The sequence below is a fragment of the Haliotis cracherodii genome, unplaced genomic scaffold (genome assembly GCF_022045235.1).
Source record: "Haliotis cracherodii isolate W230 unplaced genomic scaffold, xgHalCrac1.p SCAF_22, whole genome shotgun sequence".
In the NCBI taxonomy this organism is placed as follows: domain Eukaryota; kingdom Metazoa; phylum Mollusca; class Gastropoda; order Lepetellida; family Haliotidae; genus Haliotis; species Haliotis cracherodii.
Genome location: NW_027266278.1, coordinates 7287550 through 7302213, shown reverse-complemented (window position 1 = coordinate 7302213; position 14664 = coordinate 7287550). Strand labels below are relative to the sequence as shown.

The window sequence follows — 14664 nt, the reverse complement described above, 5'->3', positions numbered from 1 at the left end:
AAGTCTTTTTTTTTGTTTAATGCCACACTCAGCAATATTCCAGCTATATGATGGCAGTCTGTAAATAATTATGTCTGGACCAAAACAATCCAGTGATTGACATCATGAGCATGGATCAACACAATTGGGATACAATGACATGCATCAACCGAGTCAGCGAGCCTGACCACCCGATGCTGTTAGTCACCTCTTAGCAAAAGCATAGTCGACTTTTGTGGCAATGATGGATTGCTGAAGACCTATTTTACCCCTGACCTTCAGTGGTCAAGTTTCATTAGGAAAAACATTCTTGATCATCCAGTGAATTTTATTGATACTACTCTAAAGAAGTTAAAGTACACCCACTTATGGCACGACAGATTACCTATAATCATAGGAAATATTCAGGTGAAATTTAACTTCAAGTAGAATATCATTTGAGGTGAAATGGGTTTTTTTCAAAATAATTGCATGGAGGTGGTCCATACTAATATAAGAGCATATTCATCTGTTGGCCAACTTACTCCATCTTTCTTTCTGTGGCCCTGCCCTTCGCCAGTCTCCTGCATCATCTTCATGTGTCTCTTCTTTCTCTCGCCAATTATCACTGCTCAGCGATCGAGAGAACTGAGGGTGTCGCCCCCCTGCTTGGACGTCCTCAATAGTACGGGTGGAGAAGCTTCGGTCATACTTTTTACCACTGGAAAACGCAATGCACATGAAATAGATATTTTACAGCTGCTGTTGTTAATTTCCGTGATAGCATGACACTGTGTCATCAGTTTTCTACGACAACCTTACCAAACAGGTCACACGGAAAGGAAACTTGAACAAAAGTTTCCTCATCATGAAACCTGAGAAGCAACAGTCAGAGAAGGTAGTCAGCTTTATTGTATGACTAAGGTAGTAGGGATGAGTAAAACTGGCAGTTTTTGTGACGACTCGGTTGACTTATGGAATTCAACTTCTTTATTATTTCAATGCGACACTTCGGTAGGTGCTGAAACCGTTATCACTTGGTGGATAAAGGTACCTAAACCTGCGAGTAGATTTTTTGTGTATTTCGTTTTCAATGGCGTCACCAGTAGTCTGATGGCAAATGGCAGTAAAGTCAACCTTCCTGATGGTAAAAGTTGTAGACAATACGGAAATGTCACGATTCTTTCCTGAATCTTACTATGTTCGGACAAGCTGACTCAAGGTAATTTCAATTCCTGAAGAATATGTTGGTGAAGGTGTCAATGATTCAGCAGTAATTACTGATTATGATCTTGTTGCTAGGTGATCTGAAATAATCTTAATGTTCACAACATGTTTGATATTTGGATTACTAGTGACCTTGACAAAATTATCCCAAAATATATTCCAACTGAGTCTGGCCAAGAGATAATATCCCAAGTTCAGTAACAACTATCCAAAAGTCAAATCAATAATGGCCTTAACCATTTCTACATATAGAACATTTTGACACTTCCAACTTGGCAACAATAACAGCTGCGCTTAAAATCTGATCATCTGCATCAAAAACACAGACAGCTGTCAGCATCAGGCTTACACTTCTTCCCATCCATCTTTGTTCTGACCCCGCGATCTCCCAAAACCACCGCCGTTCTCTGCTTGGTCAAAGGGCTGAGTTCTTGGAGGGAAACCATCGCCTCGTCCCCGCCCTGAAAAAGTGCCATCTTCGTAAGAATGACACAACCATCATGAATTACTTCACACTTATATCTACAGTATCTGGTGATGGATATTTGAAGACTGTACATGGAGATGAACTTCTGAAGTACTTTAAACACATCATGGAAAATCTCAAAGTAAGGTCTTAATTCCAGCCTTGAGTGAGTGAGTGAGTTGGGTTTAACACCGCTTTTAATATTATTTCAGTTATATCACGGCGTGTCAGCTTGATGTGGGAGGAAATCCCGAAGTGATGCAGGTCTCAGACGTTTACCACTTCAGTAAAACCCACAAGCACCGGTATGATGCCAACAAACCTAGAAACATAATTGGGACGAACCAGGATTCCAACCCACAATCATAGGTTTCCCACATGCCCAAGAGACGCAACTCTGAACAGTGAATCGTAGAGCCTTAGACGACTGGGCCACCGTGCTATTTCCAGTCTTAAATACCACAGAATTCATTAACAGGTATTCTCACTCACTGAAGCCAAACAGTTCTCACAGAGGGCTGAAACAATACACCAAGGTACTGCTATATCAAGCTCGGGATCATGATGTCTCTCATTCAAGATCGATATCTAGTCTTCGATAAATGGTTTCAATAACATCTGCACATCAGATGGTTCACAAACTATTTCTGACTAACATTTCAGCAATATTCATTATTCAATCTGATCATGTATTTGTGTTGTCATAAAACCTATCTAAAAAAGATCCTGTGAAAAGATTTGACTTTTGTTTGGTTATTCGGTCACGAGTATATCATCTTAGCCAAGGGTACTCTGGCAAGGATCACGTTGTTTACCACACAATGATACATATATTGCGACGTTGGTGCATTGTTTCAACCCCTGTGGTCACCAGGTGATTGTTGGGTGCCTACCTCTGCCTCTCCCCCGGTCTCCACCCCCTCTGCCACCCCGGACTGGCTGCCCCCCTCGACCCATGGACCGGAGCACTGTTGTACTGTTCACAGACTGAGACATCAACCTCTGTAAAAGGAAACAGAAACTTGTGATAATTCATGTCCAGGCTGACCAAGGGTTCTCATAATAGCTGAGCAGTCAGTTCAAAAAACTCTCCTGAAACAGCCTCATACCAATATTCAGTTGATCTTTGTTTTAGCATGTGGACAATTATTAGCTGAGGATACGGGACAAAAAGAAATGTTGCCAGATTCTGACATTGACTAGCATTTTATCCTTAAAAACTGTACATAAAAAATGTACATGCACATTCCTCTTTGATCCTACCTGCAAAATGTCAGTGAGAAACTTAGGTGAGGTAAGGTGAAATGGGGTTTAACGTCGTGTCTAAGATTATTGCACTTCTATAGCAACCAACATGCACGTCTATGTGTGTTTGTGTGTGTGGCTGCTTGAACTAGTCTGAACTGATGCCAATTTATAGTGCTAGCCCACTGAGATACCATGCCGCAGTTTAACATGAATACCCCATTCAGACACAGTATACTGACTCTGAGCCGACACAGTCCTTGTTTCAGCCCCTAAATGCCGGGCGCCAAACAGGGTAACAACAAGTACCATCTTTTAAAGTCTTTTGGTACGACGCGGCTAGGGATCAAACCCTGGACCTTCCTTTAGCTCATATCTCAGTACACAATCCAGTGATTGATATTGTGAGCAATTATCCACGACGTCCTGGTACAATGACACACTATTAAACTCATCCAGACTACCCAATCCATCAAGTGGCGTCTTTAAGACCAACACAAGTTGCTGGGGACATTCTCACCTGGAATCCACCCATGGCACTTAAAATGAATAATACTAAACAAGTCCTCAAAAGCATTTTAATCCCTTACCTGTTCTTCCTCAGTTAGAGAAATTAGAGCTAGTGGTTTCTGCGCCTCTTCAACGTAGACTGGCGGGAAGTTGACAAGGTCTTCAGGGGCTTTGTAATTACTGTGAAAGAGGGCTAGCATCTCCTCCCGCCCATATCTGTATTCTGCTAGCTTGAATTTGCCCCCTAACCCAGGTGTGGGCGGGGGAGATGCAACACTGTTCCCACCAGACAGCTGTCGGAGCCTGGGGAACACGAGCAAGGCATTTTAACAATATTCTACATCCATCATTAGGAATGGCTCTCAAGAGTAGTGACACGCTGGAAGTTAGTGTGTCAACACTATACACTGGCTGGTTATACACTGGCTATCGATATAGATCATGGAGATCGCTAATCACTAACTATGTATCAATCAATTATCAATAAATATCAGAGAAGTAACTTTTAAGCAAATATGCAAGAAAAAAAGGGGTGGGGTGGGGTGGTGAAACAGCATTTTAGTCATATCACCTGGACTTTAACGCTTAATTTCACACATTGTAATATACAGCCTCAGCTATATCACACAATACACATCTGCAGTGAGGAACTGAGTCTGATTTTGACTCTGGTTCAGCAATATTCTGCAGCTGTTTCATAATCTGACAGTGTTGTAGCTAGGTGCTCATTCAAAGTCGGCACACACCATCAAACACCTCGCCCCTCATTAATACGCCATGCATATATTACTTATCTTCAATGAATACTCTTCCTCTTTGTCATTCATATATTAAACATAACAAATTTTGTTTTAGACACTGTTCTTGAACACGGTTTAATACAATCGTCATTGTACATATCATGGTTCCAGTAACTTGAAATTTCTGTTTTCAAGGCCACACTTTATTTTTTCAGTTGCTCTACGGATCCGCTAACCCTAACTTTTTGTTGAAATGGAAAAAAGAAAAATTCAGAATCTTTTCTATATCCTGCCAATAAGATGAATGTTCCACCATAAAAATATTTTCCAAGCAAGAAGTCAACATCAATGAAACATTGGGAGTAAAAATAAGGTTTGTTGTTCATGAAACGATACATCTTCCCTGGCAAGAGCGTCCACTAGCATTTTAAATCAAACCACCTTTCCCACATCAGGCCCACTTTCCTGTGCTAAATATGATTGGACTATCGCACATATCGATAGGTTTCTCCTTCTTACCGACAGGTATTTTCCCATAAAAATTCTGTAAAGCAATTAAAAAAATGTGGCCTTACAGAGATAAACCCCTTTGTGTATGTACTTACCATTCAGGGCCAAATTTGAGAGTATCTGCCATTTTAATATTTGTTGAATAGCTGAAAAAAATAAAGAAAAGTAGACATAATCAAATAATCAGATACAGAAATATTATTTACATAAAATCTGAGGAATTGGGAAAATTTTAATTCAATTTTAACTTTCATTTGCTGCTGACATGGGGCCAAATATCGGCCTCTGAACAGATCTAAATAAATCAATGTAACCTTCAACCCAACACAAGCAATATATCTGTGCACTGAATTTGAAATAAATGGAGACCCCTGGCATCTGAAAATTACGGGTAATACTTGTAACATGATATACAGGGGATATACCAGCATTTTTCTATTGATTTGGGTGTCTAAAGTGACAACTGTACCAACAACAAATAAGATATAGAGTATCTGTGAAGCATTATTATGGATGGGGATTTCCTTGTATGAAACAAAATTAGTGTTTTGTTTTGTTTGTTGTTTTATGCCGCACTCAGCAATATTCCAGCTATATCACGGCAGTCTGTAAATAATCGAGTCTGGACCAGACAATCCAGTGATTGACATCATGAGCATCGATCCACGCAATTGGGACCGATGACATGCATCAACCAAGTCAGCGAGCCTGACCATCCGAACCCGTTAGTTGGCTTTTACAACAAGCATAGTCGCCTTTTACGGCAAGCATGGGTTGCTTGCCGACCTATTCTACCCCGGATCTTCACAGGTGCATGTCATCATATCCCAGTTGCGTGGATCTATGTTAATGATGTTAATCACTGGATTGTCTGGAACAGATTCGATTATTTACAGACCACCGTCATATGGCTGGAATATTGTTGAGTGAGGCGTTAAACAACAAACAAACAACAAGATATCACAGGACACACAGCCATCTCACATCCGATTGTCATCTAAGTAAATTGGATGTGTAAAGTACATTCCATATGTATGCAACCACAACTACAGCCGAATTGTACTTAATGATTCAAACAGCCATACTTTTTGAGCATCCAATGGGATATGCAGGGCACATTATGTGCGTCAATTTTCAATTTTTCTGTCAAGGATATGATATTATGCATCCGGTAAAACCCTGCATAAACCATCATCAGTAAAGCAGGGATTAATCTACATCAGCTCAGTGGCTGACAGTCAAAATTCGCCATTCCTCAGTCCAATCTTTTAACAATATCACACTGTTTTCCCAAGTTGCCTGCTAAAGGCCCTCAAGTTTGGAATCCTAGATAAATCTGTATAGAGTGAGGTATCGCTGCCTCCACAACAGTTTCAGTAATAGTATTTCATTAATGCCTCTAGTTTCAGTCTTTACATGGGGAATGAGTCCACGCCAAATGTTAAGTTTCATGGAAAACAAAGCATTGCAGTTTTACAACACATTTTCACAATGAACCAATATCAAAATGAACTAGAAAATGAGTTAAATGAGTTGAATTTTACACAACGAATCAAAATCCAGTCTGACGAGAAAACATTTCAATCACTGAGCTACTTAACACCCCCAGATAATATGAGTAAGTATGACTGGTTTACTGCCTAGCCAACATGTTAGAACATGATATTTTAAGAGACAAAAGCTGAGTTCAGTACACCAAAACTGGGTTTGTATTAAAAGTAACAAGAAAAGAGCGTTATCAATATCCCCCGCCATGAGGCACATTGGAGTATTGTTTGTTCATACAGTACTTATAGAAGTGATTAACATGGAAGTAAATCTTAACTATCATAAAAAAAATAAACAGGAGTCCTAAGTTTTTGAGAAAATTTGTCCCCATTGAGTAGCGGACGGCCAAACATTCCTTTATCACCCATCCCACTTAGGATAATAAAAGCAATCAAAGAGGTTGAGTGATATTGTTTGTCTTTTGTCTGTTGTTTAATGCCGCATTCAGAAATATTACAGCCATATGGCGGCTTTCTGTAACTAATCAAGTCTGGACCAGACAATCTGGTGATTGACATCATGAGCATCAATCTTCACAAAGCCTGACCACCAACCATGTTAGTCGCCTTAGTCATACAACAAGCAGTGTCGCCTCTTATGGCAAACATGGGTTGCTGAAGACCTCTTCTCCACCCGGATCTTCACGGGTGTTGATTGGTATTCACATGATGTAGCCACTAGTATGACACGGCTACTTCACGTAATTGTTCATTGTGAATCGTTTGTGTCAAATATAGGATTTTGTCCCAATGGCAGATTTTTCAGAAACAGAATAAACATGAGAGAACATAAGATGCCTTTACACATATATCATTCATATATACACAGCAAGATACACATGATAAAGGGCATTATTATCTGTCATTGATAAACACTCAATTATTCATGATATAGAACATGAGAAACCTAAACAAGTGTTAAACATGATAGATCTTATTCTTATGGGGTTATCAATGCAAATGAAACTATTTCCTTCGTTAATCAAATACCTTATCATTAAAGTGACTTACGAGGAAGTACAGGAAGTAGCTTATCTTTAAATCTAAATAAAATTTGAAGAAATAGTTGAATTAGATTATTATATTCTTCATAACAAATCGATATCTTTGAGAAGCAACACCATCCTTGTGTCTGTATGGAAATAAGTTCATCATTATAGGAGTTTTGTTTGTTGTTTAGCACCGCTCTCAGCAATATTCCAGCTATATGACGACGGTCTGTAAATAATCGTGTCTGGACCAGACAATCCAGTGATTGACATCTTGAGCATCGATCCACGCAACTAGGATACGATGACATGCATCAACCAAGTCAGGGAGCCTGACCACCTGATCCCGTTAGTCCCCTCTTGCGACAAGCATCGTTGCCTTTCACGGCAAGCATGGGTTGCTCTAGACCTATTCTACCCCGGATCTTCACGGTTACATTGAAGAAGTCCTTCCCTCTTTATCAACAATTGTAAACTGATACTGAAACAAACATAAAAGGGTGGTCACATTTGCAAGGCTTCAGGAAGATGGATCACAATGTTTCCTTCCCTGTAATATTATCAACATATTTACCCCTTCAAAAGGTGGGATTTGTTTTAAGTTCTTAAATTCAGAGGCATTTTAATAATTAATGACTAAAACACTGACGTCTTTTCCTCATTGATCCTGTTACGAGGAAGTCATATTAGTAATAAATACTAAGGAATACTGCAGTCTTGGAGTCAAAATATCGGCCTCTCTGCAGGTCTAAATAAATTCCTGATAGGATATTTTTTATCATGTTGATAGGACCTTCTATCATATTATGACCAAATACGTTTGAAAGAATCTTCAGGAGAAAATCAGTCAATGTCCTAGAAAATAAATCCCTTTTCACATTATCATGATAAAATTAAAGAACATGAGAAAACTGCAACATTGCCAATATCGCCCAAAAGGCCGAGTCAGATGGTCTCAGAGTAAAGCTATCCTAAGGGCTAGTAGAATTTCAGACCATGGAGGTGGGGGTGGGGGGCATCCTTACACGTTATCACTTTTCAAGCTGGTAATATGTCTCAAGTTGCATCGCTTATAACATACAGCAATGTTGCAAAGTCAACACAATTCTTCTACAAACATCTAGGCTAACAAACGACCATGTGGTCAGTCATTTCATCTCATCTTGAACCTTATTGAACCCTATAGCTAACAAGTCACATCAAAATAAGTTGCATTGTTTGGATTGGTATCTGTTACTCAATGTTATCACTTTTCAAGCTGGTAATATGTCTCAAGTTGTATTTGCTTATAACCATGCTCATAACATACAGCAATGTTGCAAAGTCAACACAATTCTTCTACAAACGTCTAGGCAAACAGATGACCATGTGGTCAGTCATTTCATCTCATCTTGAACATTATTGAGCCCTATAAATAAAAAGCCACATCAAAATAAGTTGCATTGCTTGGATTTGTATCTGATACTCGATGAAAGAACTTTGACATCAGTGTTCAACAAATACACTAACCCACAAAACAAACAACTTGTAAGTGCAGGACTATCTCAAATGCTCCCATTAATTCATGATATTTGCATAACTTGATAAAATTGAGCATGTTAGATTGACGACATAATATTAATCAATATTTGACTTCAAGTGTTCAAGCTATAGTGGGATTATTTCAACTTAATGTGATATTATTAGCTCATTGGGAATGCATCTCACTTTTCCTTTCTTAGGACTAGTTTGTTGGTTTAAATATACATACAACACATACATGACATATGCCGTAGATACGAAAATCTCTTACATTTCCTTACAGTAACACAAAGGCTTGGAACTTACTACGGACTCCAGTGTCCTTATATAGTACAGGTTCAGACTACTCCACTGTGTATGTCCAGATTAAATGTGAATTTATTATTCTTAATTGACTGTGGGTTTGAAGTACTCAGTGGATTTAGCTGTATACTGTACTGTGGTTAATCGGTGACATACATGCAATAAAACCCATCGACATGATTAAGTGAATCATTTCTTTACTTAACAGATACCTGATCAAATATTATGATGGCAGGTTCTCTTAATGCTGTCATTTGACCCAAACACAGCTGACAACAGCCATTTAGACTAACAAAACATTCAAAATTATATGGAACCGTCTCCTGAAGGCTGAGGTGATATCGTGTGGTGATGTGTCTGACAACTATGTCATCTATTATCCTACAGCAGTCTCTTTAGAAGACAGATTATTGGAAAGGTAAGTTTTGTAAATAATTGTGTCATTTTGTCATTGAAACGCAAAACAATTAACTTATTCACAAGTATATATTCAGTATTCATAGTCTGTCACACTACATCACAAATACAACAATACTTTACATAGGTACTTTGAAACTGGATGTGAGTTAAATGCACCAATAACATGTCAGTATGCAACCTTGCGAGATTATTGTTTCGCGTGCATGGCAAATTCTTAGGGAGTGAAATTGTGAAGACACATGATGCGCAAAAATATTCATATTACTACATCAATACCCTATTCATGTGTCATAGAGCATCGGTGCATAAGGTGGAAAGACATACATAATTTGACATTTACAATGAGCAATAACTGTCAATCGATAAGGATGTGCAATAAGTAAAATATTTACACTTACAGATGGTAAGTAGGCCTATGCAAATCGTCGTGGTTTGTAACGGTACCAGATGTCAAGCGACAAACGGGCATAAAACATTGATGAAATACGGTTATACGGTGTTTAATTAATAAATTGATATTGTCAGACATAGAAACAATGATTATAAGACCCCAAGATTGTGCCAGCAAAGTTACCTTGCCAATTTTACCAGCTTGCACACGAAAGCACACAACCAAGATGGCCGTAGAGCAATAAGGTCACGTGACTTGATAACAGGAGTTGTAGCTTCCTAAACACTGCTTCTATCAACTACGTCATTAATGTGTGAAAACCTCTCAAGCGGTGTTCATCTAACGATCTGTCACCGACGGTAATAAAGTTATACAGAGCAATTAACTACCTACTGAGAATAAACAATTAGTTCGACGGTATATGTTGTCAAGAGGTGCCAAGTTTCTATCATGTGCGAGGTAATTACTAACTAATGGTGGCATATAGTTTATTGGTAAGAACAATAATACACGGTATTTCTCGCTTAATCAACAATCTTTAGTTCCAACGAAATATACCAACTTCAGGTTTTGATTGAAGTGACTGGTGGACATGTAGTCCCTCATCTTTGATTATCCAGTGCATTATATCTTCATTTTATGTTGATACATATTATCAACCAATATCTAATATTAAACCATATACTTCTCGAAAGAACTTTATGAACATCCAGGGTATTTTTTATATTGCTGTAGTTAATCTGTCATGACAGATTAACTATAGTCATATGACAGATTTGGGAGTGCTTTAACTTCTTTTGAGTAGTGTTCGCTCGTCACGCCGAAGACCCGGGTTCGATTCCCGACATGGGTACAATGTGTGAAGCCCATTTCTGGTGTCCCCTGTCGTGATATTGCTGGAATATTGCTAAAAGCGGCGTAAAACCACACTCACTCACTCCTTTGAGTAGTATATGTATGAGAATAGAAGGTTTAAAAACAAGAGAGAGAGAGAGAGAGAGAGAGAGAGAGAGACAGAGAGTGGGGGGAGTGAGAGAGGAGGGAGGGACAGAGAGAGAGAGAGACACACAGAGAGAGACAGACAGACAGAGAGAAAGACAGAGAGAGGGAGGGAGGGACAGAGAGAGAAAGAGGGGGAGTGAGAGAGGAGGGAGGGACAGAGAGAGACACACACACAGAGAGAGACAGACAGACAGAGAGAGAGAGAGACAGAGAGAGGGAGGAGGGACAGAGAGAGAAAGAGGGGGAGAGAGGAGGGAGGGACAGAGAGAGAGAGAGACGCAGACAGACAGACAGAGAGAGACAGAGAGAGGGAGAGAGAGAGAGAGACATACACACACAGACAGACAGACATACAGACAGAGTAAGTGGAGTTAAATTGAACACAGTTTTAATTAGCTAGCACTGACGTCATAGTTCTCCGAAATGTCATAAAGTCACATTATGTCACGAGATGTTTAATCAGACCCAACAACTCCATTGCTTGTTAAACTGTCCATATGATACAGTTTACAGATGACAACAGTTTCAGTGTTTATCTTGATATATAGGTTAGTTCTCATATGACACCGAACTGACATTTCACGCGGCTAACTTTGTTTTCAGGATGTCAATATTTCGTTTGTTTGTTGTTTCACGCCGCATTTAGCAATATTCCATCTATATGACGACGGTCTGTGAATAATCGAATCTGGACCAGACAATCCACTGATTGAGATGAGCATCGATCCACGCAGTTGGGATATGATGCTATGCATCAACCAAGTCAGCGAGCCTGACCACTCGATCGCGTTAGTCGCCTCTTACGACAAGCATAGTCGCCTTTCCGTCCTTTCCGTCGCATGGGTTCCGGCCACGTTCAACAAAGCCATCTTAGCGCTAAGGTGATCGTAAGTCCCATACTTTAACACTGGCTTACGACAGTCGTAAGATCTTCACTGGTATATATGTGACCAGTGTGGACATGAGTGAATAAACAAAAACAATGAAAAGAAAACTAACAATTAACTATGCCACTGCCAACAGTTTCTGCAATATTTGATGCCATTAATAAGACATTATATATGATGAATTATCTACAGCAATTTAGGCATAGATATCGCGTTCTCCAACTTGTCCGTGATCATGTTCAACAGACGGTTGTTCTTCGTGTATCGTGTATAAGATAGCCTCATGGAATATAGTACATCTTCATTTCAAAGGGTTTGAAAATCGGGCACCGGCTCTGACAGCGGAGGTGCGAGTGTCGAAAGGGTAGGTAACTTAATACTCAGAACGAGATATGCATGCTTGTCCTTTATATTCCATGAATCTTCCATACATGGTGAGTTGGAGAATAATATGCATGTATGTAATCGCTGAGCTGCATGTGATGACAACAGCTTACATCATTTGATGGACCCTGGAGGAGGATGTTCCGTGCTGTGAGTGACCGTCCCGAGCTCAGCTGTCACCGTCCTCTCTAGACTTGATCAAGTCGCTTTTTCACGCACAGGTTATTAGCTGTGATCTAGTCTACAGCGAATTCGGGGTTATATTTACATCGGAAACACATGGCTCATTTAATTTGTGAGTTACTCGCTGCGTTTTATGTTTTGATATTCTTATCATATCCATTTGAAACCTTTTAAATTATATGCCTTTCAGTATTTGTGCAGTCTCTTTAGAATTCAGCAGTACAATTCAGAGCTACAGATAAGCAGCGTATTTGCGTATAATACCCCCAAAACTATTCAAAATCCAATTACTTTTAATTAACTAGCGCACAGAAATTAAGGAAAAACTCAAACGTGTAAAAACAGCATGTGTAGATACCCAATGAAGCTTTTTTAGCATGCGTACAATGGAGCTTATTTCCAAAACACAGTTAAGAGCTAATTTACTTTCCGAGCCAAGCCTATAGTTAGTACTGTTATATACATCTAAAACATTATTTCATTTTGTTTTAAATCTCAAAACCCAATAGAGTGATGAATAGATGAGTAAACAAATTTTGGTTACCAAATGAAAAATATAATAACCCATCTAACACATAACATTTTCAAAACATTTTTAATAGGTTTCATTGTAGTTTTTCAAAAACATTGGCAGCTCAGAAATTAACGGTTTGTTACAAACATAAACATTGTTGTTGACAAACTACACATGGGATCACAGTGAGTTCATAATATTTAAGAAAAGAATGCAGCAAATGGCCGGGACTAAACAATCCAGTTAGTTCGTTATAAGAGTGTTCGTTATAAATGTAGTTTACTGTACCAGTATTCCATGATGAAAAAAAAACCTCTTGAAAACTCTGATCTTCTTCGGACACAGACAACTCACACAGCTCTATATCTACACCTGTTTCAACTTTTTAGAAATACTGTTACTACAGGTCCACTGAGCCAAGTACTACAGTTAATCTACTTACCTGTATTGCTACCTGTAATCCTGTGTTTATATTGTTGCATGTTTTATGTGCCAGCAATCCAAAGCAATAATGTCAACTTGCACATTGTTTAGTGTTACATAATCCCAGTCATGTGACTTGAGCTCTGGAGGCCTTAATCCAAGCTTGGCTGCTGAGCCTAGGTGCAGTTTTTGCCTGAAGCACTCAATAAATCCCCAACTGCCACTGGGAAGAGTGGGGGTTAGACTAACATATAGTCTCTGAAATGAACATATCGTACAGAAAAAACAGTTGTTCAGTTATCTTAATAAAATATAATAAAAAGGGAGCCCAGTGATTCTCTTCATTTGCTGCAGTAATCTAGACTTGCCAAACATTATAGACTTGCATGGGCTCTAGTTGATATATTTGTATCAGGGTCTGTAAGACAGACTAGAGGGGGGTGTATGTGGGGAGATCAGATATTTTTCCCCGCTAGTAAACCTATTATTATTTCCATCAAAACTGAGCCTGAATAATTCTTAAAGAAAAACACCTTGAAACAATTAATTGTTTGACAGGCATTTCTTAGAAGTTGACAGACCACAAAGTAGACACAATTTATGGATAACAACTTCTTTATTTTACTGTAAAGGCTACATTACAATAAAATAAAGAAGTTGTTATCCTTACATTGTATCTACTTGACCTTGAAACGATGTTGGGGCATGGGTGGCCCAGTCGTCTAAGTGCAGCGTTTCAGTGTGCAGATTTGCGACCATTGGGTGACCATCTTCACGGGCATTGATGTGCAATGCAAAGCTATTTCTGAATTTTAACACTATTGTAATTTTGTAATAACTATTATTTCAAGGCTTTTATCTCTGTTTTAACTTTGAACAAGTCATGACGAAACAAAATAGATTATGCCTCCACTCTCTTGGCATGTTTCAAGAACAGAAAAAATGGACTGACTTAGGTTTGATATATTTCTCAGCCAGGTTATGTTGTGTTGTTTATAAGACGTATGTACGCCTAACTAATATACCATATTTACCGTGATATGTGCGCAAGGTGCATAGAAAACCGCGGCCCTTTTTAAAATTATACACAGTTGAAATTTGTTGTCAAAGGTTGAGTGCTAAAGAACAGATTTGATTCAAACATTGATGAAACTAAAGCCAGTTTGACATACTTTAATTATTTTCTTTACAAAACAAAATTGGCAGTGCTAGGACAACTAAGTTTAGTTTTAATTTACATTTGAGATAACAGATTTCGAGATAACGAGGTTCGACTATAATTATTTAAAGCACATTTTGTAATACACATTTCTCATTCACATGGTATATTTCTATTCCCATCCCTTTAAAATATAGGATTAAAAATAGAACTTGACTACCATATGTCCGTATACCGGTAGTCCATACCCAGGATGTGTATTATTATATCTTTATCTCAGCCTGT

The 14664-nt window shown here is 38.7% G+C and overlaps 1 protein-coding gene across 1 annotated transcript in view; it reads right to left on the bottom strand.

Moving 5' to 3' along the window:
- The window catches only part of LOC139471242 (GRB10-interacting GYF protein 2-like), a 32891-nt gene extending 22823 nt beyond the window's left edge, over nt 1-10068 (bottom strand). Inside the window, exons 1-6 of the mRNA XM_071253540.1 lie at nt 10011-10068; nt 4752-4802; nt 3487-3709; nt 2545-2653; nt 1535-1661; nt 504-679 (exon numbers count right to left, since the gene is read on the bottom strand). Coding sequence (XP_071109641.1) covers nt 504-679; nt 1535-1661; nt 2545-2653; nt 3487-3709; nt 4752-4783 — 667 coding nt within the window. The 5' untranslated portion in view covers nt 4784-4802; nt 10011-10068. The remainder of the gene's footprint in view (nt 1-503; nt 680-1534; nt 1662-2544; nt 2654-3486; nt 3710-4751; nt 4803-10010) is intronic.
- Between the last annotated feature and the right edge of the window lie 4596 nt (nt 10069-14664).